This window comes from Zea mays, chromosome 4 (genome assembly GCF_902167145.1).
Source record: "Zea mays cultivar B73 chromosome 4, Zm-B73-REFERENCE-NAM-5.0, whole genome shotgun sequence".
NCBI lineage: Eukaryota > Viridiplantae > Streptophyta > Magnoliopsida > Poales > Poaceae > Zea > Zea mays.
Genome location: NC_050099.1, coordinates 191,256,717 through 191,274,473, shown reverse-complemented (window position 1 = coordinate 191,274,473; position 17,757 = coordinate 191,256,717). Strand labels below are relative to the sequence as shown.

Sequence of the window (17,757 nt, the reverse complement as noted above, 5' to 3'; positions counted from 1 at the left end):
GCAGAAGAAGCCAAACCGCCGCGCATGGTGCGCACGACCGTCCAGCGGTTACAGGCGACCCCCCCATTTCCGCCCAGACCAACGGGCAGAAGGGGCGAGCAGCCATGCAGGCGGCATGCAACCGCGCCAGATGGACGCGCTTCTCCAACTTCTGACACGCCAGCCTGGGGCCCAGGCCCACGCGTCGAGCAACTGGCACGCCAGTTGCTGCATACAAGCAACCGCACCGCCACTTGTGCCACCGTCGCGCCTCTTCGGTTGCGAAGCCTATGCCACGACTCGAGGCGACCCAACAGCGCCAGACTGGCGCGTCGGTCGAAGCGACCGAAAGTGGGCCGGCAGTAATAGCGGTGGCAGGCGGGCGGGCGCAGCGGTCACGTCGTCAGCCAGGCTCACGTCCCATCCTGAGACAGCAAGAGAGCCTCCTCTCACGGCGTGAAGACGGTGCACCCGTGACCCGTTCCTCAAACGGATCACCTACGCGCAACGGCCGCCCCGCCAACCACTCGCCCCGTCGCATTAACTCCGCGGCGGGACACGCGGCGCTTCTGGCGGGAGGAGCGCGCGACGCTTCACCTTCGCCTTAATAACCGCGTCAGAAAAGGTACGCCACGTCGTCTGATTTCGTATCCTTTTCCGTTTTCCTCTTTCTCTATCTCTTGCAACAGGGACCGGGGAAGGGGGATACCCCGAGAGGGATCCTTCTCCGCGAAGGAACCGGGCTCCGCGCCCCCCATTACTGATCAGGGGTTCGAAGGCTGGCCCCCCGAGGGTTCAACAGCCGCCTCAGATCGCGTGGGCCCGACACCCACTACTGGTCAGGGGTTCGAAGGCCAGCCCCCCGAAGGGCTCCATGGCCGCCTCAGGCTACTCGAGCTCCGCGCCCATTACTGATCAGGGGTTCGAAGGCTGGCCCCCGAAGGGTTCACAGTCGCCTCAGACACCGAGCGAGGGATGACCAGGGGTACGTTCGATACATAACCGAGGCTCGGGCTGCGCTCCCGAGGTACCCTAGGACATATCCGAGACCAGCGGGAACGATCTTGTAACGGAATCCCATCGGAGGGAGGCATCGAGCCCTCGGACCCCGTCGCCAGGGGACCGGGTCCGGCAAGTCACCCGCAGGTACTTTTGGGCGTGCCTCTGGGCCCCTAGCCGACCCCCAACGAACGGGGCACGGACGTCCACTCGGATTACCCGCTTGCAGCTCACCGGAGACACCATGTTCGGTGCCCATCGAGGGTAACATGGCGCACTCCCCCCCTCCTCCTTGCGGAAAGGCGACGTAGGGGCGTATGTAAAAAGCCGAGTCTGTCCCTGATCGTCCTCTCGCCCTGTGCAGAGGCTCGGGGGCTGCTCTCGCAAAAACCGGCTCCGGCCAAATCGTTGACAGCGTCAACATACCAGCCCGAGAGCTTGGGCCCCGACCGTGCACCCGGGCTACGGCCAGTTCGCATGAGGGAACGACCAGACCAGCCGAAGCGTTAAGCGAAGTATTAAGACCTCGAAGGAGTGTAACCACTCCTCCGAGGCCTCGGGGGCTACACCCGGCGGGTGCGCTCGCGCGCACCCACCGGAACGAAATGCAACCGAGAAAGGCTGGTCCCCTTGCAAAAAAGTGCGACAAAAGCCTCCAAGCGAGTGCTAACACTCCCTTCGAGGCTCGGGGGCTACTGTCGGGGACCATAATTAGGGGTACCCTCAAGACGCCTAATTCTCAGCTGGTAACCCCCATCAGCATAAAGCTGCAAAGGCCTGATGGGCACGATTAAGTCAGGGATCAGTCCACACGAGTGACTCGATCACGCTTCACCCGAGCCTAGCCTCGGCCGAAGGCAGCCGACCTCGAGAGACTTCCGTCTCGCCCGAGGCCCCCTTTTTATGGCGGACACATCACCGGCTTGCCCAAGGCCTTGGCTTCGCTCAGAAGCAACCTTGACTAAATCACCACACCGACTGACCAAATTGCAGGGGCATTTAACGCAAAGGTGGACTGACACCTCTATCCTGACACGCGCCCCCGGCAGAGCCGAGGTGACCGCCGTCACTCCACCGCTCCACTGGCCAGTCTGACAGAAGGACAGCGCCGCCTGCGCCACTCCGACTGCAGTGCCACTCGACAGAGTGAGTCTGACAGGCAACTAGGCCTTGCCAAAGGCGCCACGGCGAACTCCGCTCCGCCCGACCCCAGGGCTCGGCTCAGGCTAAGACCCGGAAGACGGCGAACTCCGCTCCGCCCGACCCCAGGGCTCGGACTCGGGCTAAGACCCGGAAGACGGCGAACTCCGCTCCGCCCGACCCCAGGGCTCGGCTCGGGCTAAGACCCGGAAGACGGCGAACTCCGCTCCGCCCGACCCCAGGGCTCGGACTCGGGCTAAGACCCGGAAGACGGCGAACTCCGCTCCGCCCGACCCCAGGGCTCGGACTCGGGCTAAGACCCGGAAGACGGCGAACTCCGCTCCGCCCGACCCCAGGGCTCGGACTCGGGCTAAGACCCGGAAGACGGTGAACTCCGCTCCGCCCGACCCCAGGGCTCGGACTCGGGCTAAGACCCGGAAGACGGCGAACTCCGCTCCGCCCGACCCCAGGGCTCGGACTCGGGCTAAGACCCGGAAGACGGCGAACTCCGCTCCGCCCGACCCCAGGGCTCGGACTCAGGCTAAGACCCGGAAGACGACGAAACTCCGCCTCGCCCGACCCCAGGGCTCGGACTCCGCCCTGGCCTCGGCCGGACGACTTCCGCCTCGCCCGACCCCCTGGCTCGGGCTCGGCCACGGCAACTGAAGGCAAGACTCAACCTCGGCTTCGGAGGAAACCCCACGTCGCCCTGCCTAGAGCACAGACCGCCACGTCAACAGGAAACGTCATCATCACCCTACCCCGAATCGACTCGGGTCACGGAGAACAAGACCGGCGTCTCGTCCGGCCAGCTCCGCCAGAGGGGCAATGATGGCGCTCCACGAGCTCTATGACGACGGCGGCCCCCAGCTCTCTTACGGCAGCAGGACAACGTCAGCAGGGACTCGACCGCTCCAACAGCTGTCCCTCCATCAGGCTCCGCCGCACCACCGATAGCCACGACATCACGCCAGCAGGATGCCCAGATCTCTCCGACTGCCACATCGGCATGTACCTAGGGCACTAGCTCTCCCTCCGCTAGACACGTAGCACTCTGCTACATCCCCATTGTACACCTGGGTCCTCTCCTTACGACTATAAAAGGAAGGACCAGGGCCTTCTCAGAGAAGGTTGGCCGCGCGGGACCGAGGACGGGACAGGCGCTCTCTTGGGGCCGCTCGCTTCCCTCACCCGCGTGGACGCTTGTAACCCCCCTACTGCAAGCGCACCTGACCTGGGCGCGGGACGAACACGAAGGCCGCGGGACTTCCACCTCTCTCACGCTCGGCTCCGGCCGCCTCGCCTCTCCCCCCTCCGCGCTCGCCCACGCGCTCGACCCATCTGGGCTGGGGCACGCAGCACACTCACTCGTCGGCTTAGGGACCCCCCTGTCTCGAAACGCCGACAGTGGAGTAGGGTATTACGCCCCGGCGGCTTGAACCACTCTAAATCCTTGTGTGTTCTTGTGTTCTTCCCGTTTCCACCTAACAGGCAAAACACTTATGCCCCTCCTCATCTTAGGATTTAGGGCGGGTGCATTCCGCCACCCGGCCAGAGATTTCCTCTCCGACAAGTTATATCTATGAATTTTAAGCCTTTTCAAGTTGACCAGCAACAAAAACATTTTATGAATCATTAGTCAAATTACTTATTCAAAATAATTATTATTGTATCTTAATCATGTTTGTACAAAATAAAGAACAGACTAAATTTTAGATCGAATATAGGTCACCATAGGTTAAATATGACATTGGTGAAACTTTAGATCTGGCACAAGTTACACCCATAATACTTGTCATCCCTGGCTATAAGCCCACGGATCAGGCGAGAGTACGGGCACTGAAAAAAAGTGCTACAGAAGCAGTGGTCCCACCGCAGAGATCTGGGAACGAGCTGTGGGTGTGGCCGTTGCAACTTGCAGCAAATAGTACTACCAATGATATAATATAATAAAAAATAATAGAGATTTTTAATTAAATACCGTAAACCAGAGGGGGCGGACCCAAACGAAAACGAGCCAGCCGGGCAAACAACACTCACATCTTACACCAGCCGCACTCCCGTGTCCTCCTCTCCGAGACGAGACGGACGGGACGGCAGGCACCACCGCACCGGCGCCACCCCACCCGCCGGCTCAGAGCGGGGGCCCGGCCACCCGAATCACACAGATCGGAACGCCGGAGGAGGAGCAACGCGGGCGCGGAGAGGCCCGCCAGCGAAGGCGCAGGTAACCGCAACCCTCCTCCTCCTCCTCCTCCTCCTCCGGTCCTCCCTTCCCCTTCGCGGCGCAGGCGCTGACACGCAGGACTCGCCTGCTCGCCTTACGCTCCGCAGCAGGCAGTACGTCGCCGGCGGCTGCCTGCTCGCCTCGCCACCCAGACGCAGCGCGCGCGCGTGGTGGTCGCGACTCGTTTCTTTCTGGCACCAGATCCCGTGCTGCTCTGCTCGAGCCGTCATGGCGTGCGGCTCCGTGTGCCTGCCCCACTAGGACTAGGAGGGCGCTGTGCAGTTGCTCGACCTTTGCTGCAAATCTAAGACTCGGGCCTCGGGGCATAGCAACACCTGTGGTCACATCACAGCACAGTACCGCTCCATACACTGGCTTTTGTTGTGCCTGCCGGGTGGAACCTCGCTGGTCTGGTCGCATATCACCTCACTTACGATTCATCACTTCGCTCTCTGCAGTGCAAGCTCTGGGTTCCCGGATCCGATACCACCGGCCTCTCGGCGAGTGTGTAATCCAGCGAGCGAGCGCTCGGTTTTAGCCGTGAGAGCGGGAGATGAGTGCTCTGAAGAAATCCGACAAGAAAGCCGCCCTCGACTTCGCGGCATGGAGCTTCAATGTCACCACGTCGGTCGGACTCATCATGGTCAACAAGGCGTTGATGGCTACGTATGGATTCAGTTTTGGTACGCCTGTGCTCTGCTCACCTGGTGATTTGTAATTTATCGTCATACATGAATATATTATATATCTGACTCTCACCTCTGGCCTCTTGCTCTTGTGCTTCTGGCTGCTTACCGCTATTATTATGTTATTATGTCAGATCCCGGACTGAATGTTGTAGGCATACCTGCATCATCAGTATGGGTTTATGCTCAGCACAGTGATGGATCGTTGGTCTTATTTAGTTGTGGAATCCACATGCATTTTTTATTGTACAGTGTATATTTGGAGAACCGACACACATCTTATGGGTTTTAAGTGGTTTTAATGGTGCTAATGCAAATTTCCAACCGAAATTTGTTTAAACATGGAAGGGGTTTCAATCTCATTCTGAAACGATGTATGATCTTCTTTCAACAAGGTTTTTATAGCAAATACCAAAGTAACAACCAGGTCTTTGCTAATGATTAAAGAACAATTGTGAAGTTATAAAGTGCTCCGGCTATTTGAGGTTTCTGCAGAACCTAAAACCTACCTGGCTGCCCCTCTTATAGGCTTCCTTGGCAAAATTGGTATTGTCTCTGCTAATTGAACCTTCATGGCATCAATGGAAGCAATCGAAACATGCTAGCATATGTAAATGTTAGGTGGTAGCAGGTTCTACCATATTTCTGCGCATTCTCAGCTAAATATGCATGGATGTGAACTTGGATATATCTCCTGTCATGTCGTTGATTACCTTTTCTCTCTCTTTTTTTCCAGCCACGACATTAACTGGGCTTCATTTTGTGACCACTACCTTGATGACTATTGTATTTCGATGGTTAGGCCTGAGCCAGCCATCCCACTTACCCCTAGCAGATCTAGTTAAATTTGTGATATTTTCGAACTTGTCAATTGTTGGGATGAATGTGAGCTTGATGTGGAACTCTGTGGGCTTTTATCAGGTTGGTGAAATTTTTAGTAGCTGCTATAATATGCAACCTTAAATTGTTAACAACTGAATTCATTCTATTCCCTTGCTCAGATAGCAAAGCTGTGCATGATACCTGCATCATGTCTTCTGGAGGTTGTCTTTGATCATGTACATTATTCCCGGGACACAAAGCTGAGCATAATGGTTGTGCTTATAGGAGTTGCAGTCTGCACAGTTACTGATGTCAGTGTGAATGCAAGAGGTCTAATCGCGGCTGTTATAGCTGTTTGGAGCACAGCTTTGCAACAATATGTAAGTTTTAGCACCTTCATATGCAGATTCCTTATACATCACCAAAGCAGTAAGATTGCTTGCTACCTCCTTCTATTTGCAATTAGCAGCAAGTTTGTTGGCGGACAATTTGAGACTTCTCAAAGGACAATGTGGCACTGCAGTTACAGTGATGCCTGTTTATTCTGCAAAGTTATCAGTAATTAGCAGTTGCCGTATTATCCATTGGTGTTGCTGCTGCTTTAGGATATAGCTCCTTTTTCTCTAGAGATTATGAATAGCCACTCACCATGGTCATACTTGGTATTTTCTATATTTGAACTGTCAGACTTGGTAAATGTGCTCATGAATCATGATGCCACTGATATATTGTTCTTTACACAAGTTATAACTCCATTTCCCAAACGTTCAACATGTGATATCTTTTGATTTCAAAACTTTTTTTCCTTTCTACTATTCAAGTGCTCTTGCTACCCCACGTTTTCAGAAATGGACCGTTGCCCTTCCATGTAGCCAGTAAAAGCAGCACAGTTTACTCATTTTTATTTGTGTTCCTTCTGCAGTATGTCCACTTTCTCCAACGCAAGTACTCTCTGAACTCATTCAACCTGCTGGGCCACACTGCTCCAGCCCAAGCTGGGTCACTCCTGCTAGTGGGACCATTTGCAGATTACTTGTTGACAGGCAAAAGGGTGGATCACTTCAGTTTCTCATCGCTTGCTCTGGTAATGGCAGTCCATAACGATGTTTCTTTCTCTGATCATGACGGTTTATGTTTCTGCTTGTGTATAGAATTTGTCTTATCTGTTTGCTTAGTAGAGAGAAAATCATAAAATGGTGATCAACTGGAATTTTATCTGGTCGAGATTTTGCAGTACTGTGATGATTCATGAGATCGCCACACAGTCTTGTGAATGCTATGCAAGAAACTTCCACAAATTGTCAATGATATCGTTTGTTCTTGTTGCTGAAACTTCGTCCATTTTACTTATTGACTGTTAGCATTAAGTTAGCAACTATAAGTTTCATCCTTCCCTGGATCGGAATTCAGACTCGAGTGCCCTTACTTACCATGCCATGTCTCTGGTTCTGCAGTTTTTCCTGGCACTCTCATGCTTCATCGCCATTGGTGTTAATCTGAGCCAATTCATCTGTATTGGGCGCTTCTCTGCTGTATCCTTCCAAGTCCTAGGCCACATGAAGACCGTACTTGTTCTGTCCCTTGGGTTCCTATTCTTTGGCAAGGAGGGCCTGAATCTTCAGGTAGTCCTTGGGATGGTTCTGGCCGTTCTTGGAATGATATGGTACGGGAACGCATCTGCCAAACCAGGCGGCAAAGAGCGGCGCAGCGTCCTACCGCTGAGGTCTGCAAGTCTCAAGGGAAGTTCAGAAGAAAAGGGTGGTGCCGAGAAATAGTCTTGCTCTCTCTGACTGCCAACTTGAATGGGGAGTTTTCCGTTCCAAGGTTGAATTTCTGGTGAGGTGACGTGAAGTACCACATATTGGGAACTCTTGCCTAATGTTTGACGCAGAGGACAAACTCGTTCCATCTAGAAACTCAGGATCGTTATAGTTACAGGTATACTGTAAAGGTTCATTTTTTTTTGGCGCTCTGAATCATTTGCAGTGAGGGGAAAGACAGACATGGTTGTTACGAGTCTTCAAGACAGTTTTTTTATCGAATATATAATGCAGTTGTTTGAGGAACATGCTCCTATATTTTTCGTGGTGATGTACTGTAGGATGTTTTGATTTGCAGTAAGATATTAATGAAAGTATAGGACTGGGTTTCCTGAAATGAATTTGATTTAAATCTTAGAAGAATGCAGTTTTTCTTCTGAACTCTGAAGGTATAGAAAAATTGTATTTTGGGACCTGGATGGATCAGGTTATATGTTTATACCTGCGCTCATGCATAACGCATAGGGGGAGTGAGATTTATCGGTGTTTGGTTGCTAGAGCCTAATTTTTAGTCACTATTTTTAGTCTCTAAATTGCTAAATATTATATGGACTAAAATAGAAATAATTCCTCTTTGTTTTTGTGTTGGCAATTTAAGAACTAAATTATAGTGACTAAAAATTAGTCCCTAGAAACAAACACCCTCTTAGATGAGTAAGAGGGAAATGTTCATCTACTTCACCCTCTAAGCTAGAACGCCTGCTATTTTACTGCTTAAGGCGTTGGACAGTAACGAAAAGCATTGGAATACACTTTTGATGGAATTTGGATTTTTAAATGTGGTTTGCTGACGTAGTATGTTTATGTTACATGGATATTGATATAGGTGTAAAATATAAAAAGTCTACAGAATCCATGAGGCTCGACTATATAAAGTTGTGTCGAGTATTAAATATAGTCTAATTATAAAAGTAATTATATATATGAACACTAAATGTTAAGAATAATTTATTAAGATTAAATAATCAATAATTAGCAAATATTTACAGTATAATCACATGAGCGAATTATGGACCAATTTGGTTTAATACATTTGTATTGTCGTTTAATTTGTGTAAGTATTTTTATAATTAGACTACATTTCATATTTCTGACTAGTATTCAAACATACGACATAGCAGGGACTAAATTTTAGTTGGGATAGCCAAACGCCCATAAAGATCGTCTCCAGAGGTTTACCTATATAGTCATCCAAAACACTATTTTGTACCGTGTATTACATTGTTCGCATAGTGAAATTTAGATATGAGACTCGTTCTGGGCAGAACGAATCAACCTGGTTTTATGATCCGGTTTGCTAGAGCTGTTTGTTTGACTTGGGTAGGAAACAAACCCGCCTGAGTTTTGACTTCTCTTAATCCTTAGCCCAGAATGAACCCATAAGGACTAGTTTGGGAACACTAATTTCCCATGAGATTTTCATTTTCCCAAGGAAAATTAGTTCATTTTCCCTTGGGAAAAATGAAAATCCCATAGAAAATTAGTGTTCCCAAACTAGCCCTAATATGACCAACGTTCCAGATTAATTTCTGGCCTAAAAATGGGCTGCCAACCAGAAAAAAGTGACAGCCCATGATCTACTGAATCTTGGGCTGGTTTGGTTATGGCTTGGCTTGGATCCTGGCCTGCCGAACAGTTAGGCCTCCCATGTTTTCTTCACAAAACCTGTCGAGGAAACGCCTTCGCAAAACCCCCAAACCCCAGCAGGCATCCTCTCTTCCTCTCCTCTCCAATCTCCATTGCAGCAGCACTGCAGCGGCGGGTGCGGGTGGCATGGCTATGGCGTCCGCGCTGCCGCTCCTCCTCGCGCCGCGCGCCGTCTTTGCGTCCGCGGGGCCGTCTTCGCCTCATCTCCGCTCCCGCCGCCTCGCGCTGCGTCTTCCTCCCCCTCCCCGACCCGCCGCCCTCTCCGCGCCACCAGCCGCCGTGCAGCCGCGCGAGGCCCGGCGCGTCCAGCCGCCCCGCGCCGCCTCCTGCTGCCAAGATCCCGCTCCGGCCGCGGGAGGAGGCGCCAGGGACTGGCGGATGTTCTTAGCATGGTAATTCGATTCCGCGCTCTGTGCTTCTGCTCTGCCGTGGCCGGTGGGCCGTGGGTGCTGCTCCCTGACATGCAATTCAGAAAGTATACAGATTTTCAAATTGCGCTTATGCATCGTGACAGGTACCTGATGGCTCTGGACAAGAACCCGATTGTGACTAAGGCGGTCACTTCCGCTGCCCTAACTCTGGCCGGGGACCTCATCTGTCAGGTAATACTCGCAGCATTTGGCTTCAGTCTTTGTGCAATGCAGCAAGCACTTGGCGTCAATCTTTATAAAATGTAGCAACCATTCGGCTTCAGTCTCTGTGAAAAATGCAGCAAGGATTTCTCAGTCAGTATTGACTTTCAGGCAGCCTAGTACTATTACTTCTGTGTGTGTTTTTTTTGGTGTATGTAGACCATGAAACTATTGTCAAAGTTTATGTTTCATGTCATTGAAGGACTGGAATATCTACCGGAATCCCAAGGCTTTGATTCAACCTAATTAGCGCAGATTCTCTTTCCAGTACAAATAAATTGTTCCTGTTCTCAATAAATCTGAGTTTCCACTGAAATTGGATTTGTTCCCAAGCATGACGTGTCCTGAAGCATGTGAAGCTTTTGTGTGTGTGTGTGTGTGTGTGTGTGATAATAGTACTACGTCTTTGTTGCTGGTCTTCGATGAATTTTCAGACAAGCAAAGTATTATAGATCCTATTCTACTGCGTAGTAACAACGGGGTTGTTACCAACTTAGTGATATCTTTGTATGCATGTCAAAAATGAAAGGTAAACACACAAACAAGCACGCAAACGAAAAGTAACCTAAGAAGTTCAATCCATTGATTGCCTAGTGGGTTGCAGCAGTGATATGACAAGGCACTTAATATTTTTGTCCTTGTGTTGGTAACTGGCCTGCTGGCTCATTGGAGTGTTTTGGTCCTATATATATTTATGGCTGTTGCTGCTGCTTGCTACATAAACAACTGCATCTGTAGTCCTAATTTTAATTTTCTCTCTGTCACAGCTTGTTATCGATCGAGTTCCAGAACTTGATTTGAGGAGAACATTTGTATTCACATTTTTGGGCCTTGCCCTTGTGGGGCCAACTTTACATGTCTGGTAATCTTTTCTGGGCTTCAAGAGTAATTATCAATATGTACTGTACCTAGCCTTTTCTGCCACTGCTGTTTGTTTGATAATTAATCTCCATGTGCAGGTACTTGTATTTGAGCAAATTAGTGACAATCAGTGGGGCATCAGGTGCCATTGCTCGCCTTATACTTGATCAGGTCTGCATTTTGCCTTCCTTCCCTTCGCAACCCCAACGACAGATTTATAGCCATGAACTTTGCTTCCATGTCCTGCTATTTCTTTGCGTCTACAATGGTTGTATTTCCTTTTGACTATATATTTTTTTCTTCTGTTTAGTTCATTTTCTCTCCCATTTTCATTGGCGTCTTTATGAGCTTACTAGTCACCTTGGAGGGAAAGCCCTCTCTTGTGGTGCCAAAGCTTAAGCAGGTTAGGTGAACCTTTCAATACTCTTTCGCTCCCTGACATGACAGGCATTTGCTCTTTTCTTGCTGTCTAATTTTCATTTTGTACATCTACAGGAATGGTTATCATCAGTGTTGGCGAATTGGCAATTATGGATACCATTTCAGTTTTTGAATTTTTACTTCGTTCCTCAGAAGTTTCAGGTTTTGAAGATGCTCATTTTCAAAAGTTATTATACTAGCATGCTGTGTGTGTTGCCCTTGCCAACTTACTGCTATTTGTTTACCAGGTCCTTGGTGCTAATTTTGTAGCCCTTGCATGGAATGTGATTTTATCATTTAAAGCTCACAAGGAAGTTATCGCGAAATAGGTACTATTAGTTGGTCTGTCTTATAACCCTGACTCTAGGCTCTCTGATTATTTTGTTCAAGTGATAATCACATTCTTTACTGATATTTTACAACAAAGAAATTAGTAAAAGAAGAAAATTGGTATATGAATGTGGCTACTAATTATTTCCTGTTCCTACTAATTGTTATCGTATGAGAAATTTCATAGATAAGTATATCTGCGATAATGCAGGCACACATCTCCCTTTATGCTTACTTTATGCCAGGTTGTTCATTTCAGTTTCATGTTCATTTAGTAATACATAAGAACGGAATCTTTTGCACCTCAATTCCACTACCTATGTCATGTATAGACTATAGATGTTACAAATTTATGATCTGTTTACGAGGTTTAGCTGATGAGGCATATATGTTGCAATTTACTTTGTCAAACCACATATGACATATGTTCTCATAGGCCTGTGGAACTAAATGTGTCAGGTGTTTTCTCTCAAACATATTGAAACTGATGCGCATTGTATGATGCTACATTGCTACACACCATGGAAGTAGTTGCGATAGTGGACTGGCATTCAAAGGGTTTTGTAGGTTAAGGGATTTGTTGTACTTGCATCCTGCACAGCTGCACTATAATAAGATGTGTTTGTACTGCAAACAGTTTGTACTAATTTGTAGTTCAACTTTTTTTCTATCAAGTCTAATGGAGAGATAAGATTCGCCTTAACCTCCTTGTCCACTGGCTAATGTTTCTAGGCTTTACCTTATCTTTTCTGCCACCCCTTAAAGCAACCTTGTGGACCTGTTCTAGAAGTCAGACCCTTAAAGCAGCGCGCGTGCAATGGCCACCACTATCTGAATTTGGCGCTCAACCATGCTGTTCTGTTGAGGCGATTAAGGAGCGGAGAAGTGCCGCTGAATACCTTTGTCAGAGCAGTAGGTGGTGAACTCCATGGCGATGAACTCTCCACGGTTGTCAGTGTGAAGCACCTGGAGGTTGTGGCCGCTCTCCTTCTCTGCAGCTGCCTGGACTTGCTTGATGGCATCCGCTGCTGTCCCTTTGCTTGGAAGTGCCCACATGAATCAGGAGGTATCGTCCACTAGGAGCAAGAAGTAGCATCACTTGCCTGGAGTCGCTGGTGTCATGGGGCCGCACAAATCACTGTGGATGAGCTTGAGCTGTTCTTGTGTGCGGTATAGGGCTTGGCAAGGGAATGAACGCCTCCTCTGCTTTGTGGCCACACAAGTGTCACACAGCTGTTTAACGTGACCGACCAGTGGAAGCTCACACACCATCTTCTCTTTCCACAACTTTTGCAGATCCTAGAAATGGAGATAGCTGAACAGCTCATGCCAACGCTAGGCTTCATCATCTCGACGTGTGGCGAGGTAGAGTGGCCGAACCACCTCTAGCTCTAGGTGGAGTACATAGAGACGGTTGAGGCCTTGGCTGGCCTTGGCGAGTAGACTCCCGCGTCGGTCCCAAATTCAGAGAATTTCACGGTCGATCTCCACCCTTGAGCCACCATTGTCCAGTTTTTTAGGCTAATGATGGAATTTCGCAGCGCCATGATTTAGTAGACGTTGTGGAGCACCCTTTGCTCGTCGGTCTTGGTCGCGAACACAGGCTGCTTGTAGTTCCATAACTAGGCAATGACATTACTTGATACAGCAGCATAAAGCATAACAAACTCAACAACTAAAGAGCATATTCTAACCAGTAACCACTGAAGTGCCTAGAAGATAAGAAGCTGGAATCAGCTTTGACAAAGTAAAGATAACTAGAGAGAAGCACTTTAGATAACTATTGCCGGACTTGTTGTAACCCAACAAAGTCAAACCTTTTGCAGTTTAACATGATCCTGATTGATGCCAAAGATACTTGTTTTGCGACAAGGTCTAAAGGGGACGGATCCGGTCAAAAAAATACATTGTTCATTCTGGATTATATTTTTGGGATGGCTCCCAGCACTGTCATGCAGTGTGGAACTGAACTTAATTCCCCCCCCCCCCCCCCTGAAGTGTTTAATGAAGACTTTGTTTTTGAACTTTTCAGAGTATGGGCAATGTTTGTTTGGGATTACAATCTAGCCGGATTATATAATCTAACTTATTTTGAACAAATTAACACTTCGTTCAAAAATAAGTTGATTATATAATCTGGGCAAATTATAATCCGAAACAAACACCCCCTTAGTAGCTGTAGCTCAGTCATCAACAAGCAGTTACTGATCTCTTGGTTCTTTCGAACTGTCTTATTAGGTATGAAGGAGCGCAGTGAACTCCCCCGGTCGGTCCAGGATAGGGATAGGATAGTGGCAGCTGAAGCTGTAGGGCTTGTAAATTGTCGCCATGTGGGACTGGAGTGGATCATTCTGATCAGTAGTCAACACAACACTGAATGGATGATTGTGATGGACATGCCTGTGTGATCTCTTTTGTGCATGCTACACCAATACGTGTTTGGCCAGCATGTATGCCTGGACATGTGTGTTACTATTTGTGCTGTGATGGGTTGTTCGAGATCTAGGAAACACATTGGGTTGTTGATATCTTTAGGCCCTGTGTGGAAGCGTCTATTTTTTTTAAGAAACTGGTTTATAGAAATTGTGGTGGTTCTAAACATAATAGTTTATAACTCAGTTCACTTAAACTACTAAACTTTAGTCACTTTTGTTTCATGTCTCACTCTTTATTTCAAACAGTGCAAAGCAGTACTTGACACACTTATTTACACGGCCTGTTGTTGGAGATGACCTCAACGTTTCTAATATTCGCTTGGACTTTCACTTGGACTTCGTTAGATTTGGATTGCGTGGATCCATTTTTTTTTTGAGTAATCCAAATTATTGGACATCCGTTTGGCGGTCGGTGAAGTTGTGGATCATGATCTAAACGTGTTCGTCGACAGACTCGACGGCGGTGCCGCCGCTGTTAACAGAGGGTGCACGGTCAGGGTCGGGCCGTTCTGAGGCCTGCTGCTGTGAATGTGACTGTGAATTTTTTTTTTTCCACTTCAGTCACCGTTAATTCACCGGAGCATTTCGCTCTGTCCTGAGGCCTGCTGCTGTGAATGTGACTGTGAATTTTTTTTTTCACTTCAGTCACCGTTAACCCGTGTAGCCATGTCGTTAAACCACGGTGGCTCTCTAGTCGATCTGTGAGACTGTCTATGACCAAGTCGTCTTGCTTGCTTGGCGTTTCGTTGCGATTTCAAAAAAGGAAAAAAATAATAATATTATGCATGAGCTCGGCGTTTTATTACAAATCGCAAGTTGGGCTGTGCTAGGTCTGGTCGGCCCAGCAGCACCCACGGCTGCTACGTCTTTTTTTTTTTTTTTTGCCTGGGCTGGAGCGGGAATTTACTCATCACTAGACACAGACAGACTAGTAGTGCTAAGAGTAGAAGGATAATTTTGTTCGCGGTGCGCTGCATGCAGTCCACACGTGCAGTGAGTGGGGAGCCAATCAGCCAAGCCAATGATTGATGGGTGCTCTCGTCTGGTGGCAAGCCACACACGACACGGCACGGGCACCACATCCCCCAAGGCAAGGCGTACGTGGCACGCGCGCGTCCATCTCCACAACGACGACCTTCATGGCGGTGCCGGCCTCCGCCTCCGCCTCCGCGTGCGCGCGCGCCGGCCCGCCGCAGCCCCGCCACCGCGCGCGTAGTGCCGCCGCGACCGCGGCGGCGTTCTTGCTCCGCCGCCACCAGCGACCGCCACGGCAGATAATAAACATCGTCGACGACCGCCGTGCCAGCTCCGATCTCCGCTGCCGGCGACGGCTCCTCACGGCGCGAGGCGAGCGCCCGTCCCACGACGACGACGAGGACGAGGACGAGGACGAGGAGCAGACGTCGTCTGCTGGTGGTGGTTACGGGTCCTTCGGCGCGGCGGTGGCGCTGTTCAACCGCGGCGAGTACCACGCGTGCCACGACGTGGTGGAGGAGCTGTGGTACAGCGCCGAGGACCCCGCCCGGACGCTCCTCCACGGCCTCCTCCAGTGCGCCGTCGGCTTCCACCACCTCTTCAACCAGGTTCTTTCCTTCCATTCCTCCTCCAGTTAATTCCCTTGTTAATTTCACACATCTCACACCGATCCGCCAGTAGATCGCACTCTCGATGAGGTGTGTGCAATGCTCCATCGTCGCCATACATGACGATCGATCGCCACGTGCCCTGTGCAGAACCACCGCGGCGCGATGATGGAGCTCGGCGAGGGCCTCTGCAAGCTCCGTAAGCTGCAGCTAGACGGCGACGGCGACAACGACGGGGGCGGCCCTTTCTCCCGGTTCCGGGACGAGATCGCCGCTGTGCTGCAGTTCCTCTACCGCACCCAGAAGGAGCTCGCCGCATGTACGTACATCCATCGACTACCGTCACTTCGTTCCTTCCTTCTTCCTCGTCGTCGACGTGTGACGTGCTAAACTAAAGCTCACCCCGGTCTCGGTCTGCACATGTAAAAATAAATCTCTGTTCTTTCTTTTCTTCTAAATTCCATTCGTTCATCAGGCACCGATGAGCTGTGCTTAACCATGGACGGCTCGCCGAGCTCGTACCAGCTGCTCGGCAACTTCGCCGCCGGCCAGCAACTGTACCGGCTGGAACTGCTGGAAGCGGAGGAGGACGGGGCTTGTTCCAGCATACTGTTCTCTGCGCCCAACGGCGGCGGCGGCATCGCTGCGCAAGGAGCAGCTCCTCGCCCCCAGAGAGTGAAGCTTCCAACGCTGCGTGCCACGGAGCAACATCTGGTAGCGCTTCAGTGTACATACGAATATACGTAGCTATACCCTAGCATTCATTCATGCGGGTCCACCTGCCTGCAAACGGCGAAGTCATAAGGATAACGCTTAATAATTTTACTATGTGCGTGCCCTTGCGTTGCTATGGTAGCTTAAAAATTGGTTCAAAATAGTGATGCAAGAATAACAGGTGCACGTGACAAGCAATAGTCAAATACTCGAATGATGTTGATCCAAGAATAACTGTAACATTAACACTTAATACACTGAGGTGCCAGCATACGAAGTGAAAGGTCAAACAAAGCATTCATGAACAAATTCCTAAGTATAGATCTTTCATCTTCATATCCTATTATGCTATATAAAAGTGGTCCCCTTTTCAGATCAAACAAGCACAAATGTACATCTTAACAATGCATTATACACTGAAGTGGTAGCATACGAAGTGAAAGGTCAAACAAAGCATTCAAGAACAAATTCCTAAGTACAGATCTTTCATCTTCATGTCCGATTATGCCACCTAAAAGTGGTCTCCTTTTCAGATGAAACAAGCACTCTGAGAGTGATGCTAGTTCTTTCGGGAAGCGGTAAAGCTTTGATTTTGGAGCCTGGCTACCAAATTCGAGAGCTTGTCCTTTACTCTTTCATCAACTGAGATCCTCATATCAATAGCATCAGAGGCAGTCCGCGCATGCAATATAGCTTTTTTACCAATGATAACTGATGCAACATCCTCCTGCACACTTGCTAGATATGCAGACAAACCATCAATTGTATCAATGTGGAGCCATACCTTGCATATTCCATAATGGCAAAAATAGGTAGCGAGCTGGAGATACCTGGACGACCGGACGTGCGTAGGCAACGCCTTTGAAACACTATACAACTGTTCTGCATTTTCTGTCTTCTGCTCTCACTAATAAGAAATTAAACTTCTCCACATATGGTTCGAATGAGCCATACCTTGCAGATTCCATTGCTGGGAGCCTGGGATGCCCATGAACCCTTGAGTATGCAGAAACTCCAGTAGGCCTTATTGCCTTGATTGTGTCTAAATAAAATAGGTAGCGAGCTTTTATGTTTGACAAGTGCAGGTACCATCCTTGAGACAATAGAAACCTCACCTTTATTGAAGCATCACCAGCCCTCAAGTTTGCAATGTCGCCAGAACTCAGTGCGGCGTTTTCCCTTCTGGCCAAATTGCTAGTTCTCCATGTAAAAATAACCCACAGGCCCTTAATACGGGTAGGCCTATCCCCGCTGCTTGTGCTCCCACCAGCAGAAACCTCAGGCTGGATACCAGTGTTGATGCAATTCTTCAATGTGAACTCCTCCACCCTCTCTTCAGTGTCGTGGTCCAAGCCACGTTGTGCCACACTGTCTAGCCTGGACTCGGAATTGGACAGACCGACGTTGGTGAGGCCCCTCGCGCCATCCGAGCTGCCCCCGAACCCACCCAGCGAGGTGAAGA

At 49.6% G+C, this 17,757-nt stretch overlaps 3 protein-coding genes across 5 annotated transcripts; all 3 read left to right on the top strand.

The window, feature by feature from the left end:
• The first annotated feature begins 4,121 nt into the window (after positions 1–4,121).
• Positions 4,122–8,010, top strand: LOC100284294 (integral membrane protein like). Of its 2 annotated transcripts, NM_001157189.1 has the most exon segments (6): positions 4,123–4,345; positions 4,804–5,028; positions 5,768–5,952; positions 6,033–6,233; positions 6,776–6,937; positions 7,308–7,919. In NM_001157189.1, coding segments are annotated over 5 exon segments (999 nt in total). In that variant the 5' UTR covers positions 4,123–4,345; positions 4,804–4,898; the 3' UTR covers positions 7,629–7,919.
• Positions 8,011–9,317: 1,307 nt separating this feature from the next.
• LOC100384529 (Peroxisomal membrane 22 kDa (Mpv17/PMP22) family protein) lies at positions 9,318–14,208 on the top strand. 2 transcript variants are annotated; one of them, XM_008679475.3, is made up of 8 exons: positions 9,318–9,712; positions 9,835–9,922; positions 10,720–10,814; positions 10,912–10,984; positions 11,124–11,216; positions 11,309–11,395; positions 11,482–11,562; positions 12,023–12,266. In XM_008679475.3, the coding sequence occupies exons 1-7, from the start codon at positions 9,321–9,323 to the stop codon at positions 11,560–11,562; spliced, it is 909 nt and encodes a 302-aa protein (XP_008677697.1). In that variant the 5' UTR covers positions 9,318–9,320; the 3' UTR covers positions 12,023–12,266. The 2 variants fall into 2 exon arrangements, with proteins under 2 accessions (XP_008677697.1, NP_001170518.1); NM_001177047.1 differs by lacking the exon at positions 12,023–12,266 and adding an exon at positions 13,802–14,208 and having other exon boundaries at positions 9,375–9,712.
• An 815-nt stretch (positions 14,209–15,023) lies between these two features.
• Positions 15,024–16,398, top strand: LOC100275387 (DUF309 domain protein). Its single transcript, NM_001153027.2, has 3 exons — positions 15,024–15,581; positions 15,732–15,900; positions 16,057–16,398. The coding sequence occupies exons 1-3, from the start codon at positions 15,027–15,029 to the stop codon at positions 16,326–16,328; spliced, it is 996 nt and encodes a 331-aa protein (NP_001146499.2). The 5' UTR covers positions 15,024–15,026; the 3' UTR covers positions 16,329–16,398.
• The last annotated feature ends 1,359 nt before the right edge of the window (positions 16,399–17,757 follow it).

Bases quoted from the DNA above. Each gene is read 5' to 3' on its own strand.
- LOC100384529 (XM_008679475.3), top strand. From the start codon at position 9,321: ATGTTTTCTTCACAAAACCTGTCGAGGAAACGCCTTCGCAAAACCCCC. The intron at 9,713-9,834 runs GTAATTCGATTC...GCATCGTGACAG, and splicing joins TGGCGGATGTTCTTAGCATG to GTACCTGATGGCTCTGGACA. The intron at 11,217-11,308 runs GTTAGGTGAACC...GTACATCTACAG, and splicing joins TGGTGCCAAAGCTTAAGCAG to GAATGGTTATCATCAGTGTT.
- LOC100284294 (XM_035966943.1), top strand. From the start codon at position 4,899: ATGAGTGCTCTGAAGAAATCCGACAAGAAAGCCGCCCTCGACTTCGCG. The intron at 5,029-6,138 runs GTACGCCTGTGC...TTGTGCTTATAG, and splicing joins TACGTATGGATTCAGTTTTG to GAGTTGCAGTCTGCACAGTT. The intron at 6,938-7,307 runs GTAATGGCAGTC...CTGGTTCTGCAG, and splicing joins GTTTCTCATCGCTTGCTCTG to TTTTTCCTGGCACTCTCATG.
- LOC100275387 (NM_001153027.2), top strand. From the start codon at position 15,027: ATGGGTGCTCTCGTCTGGTGGCAAGCCACACACGACACGGCACGGGCA. The intron at 15,582-15,731 runs GTTCTTTCCTTC...TGCCCTGTGCAG, and splicing joins TCCACCACCTCTTCAACCAG to AACCACCGCGGCGCGATGAT. The intron at 15,901-16,056 runs GTACGTACATCC...TTCGTTCATCAG, and splicing joins CCAGAAGGAGCTCGCCGCAT to GCACCGATGAGCTGTGCTTA.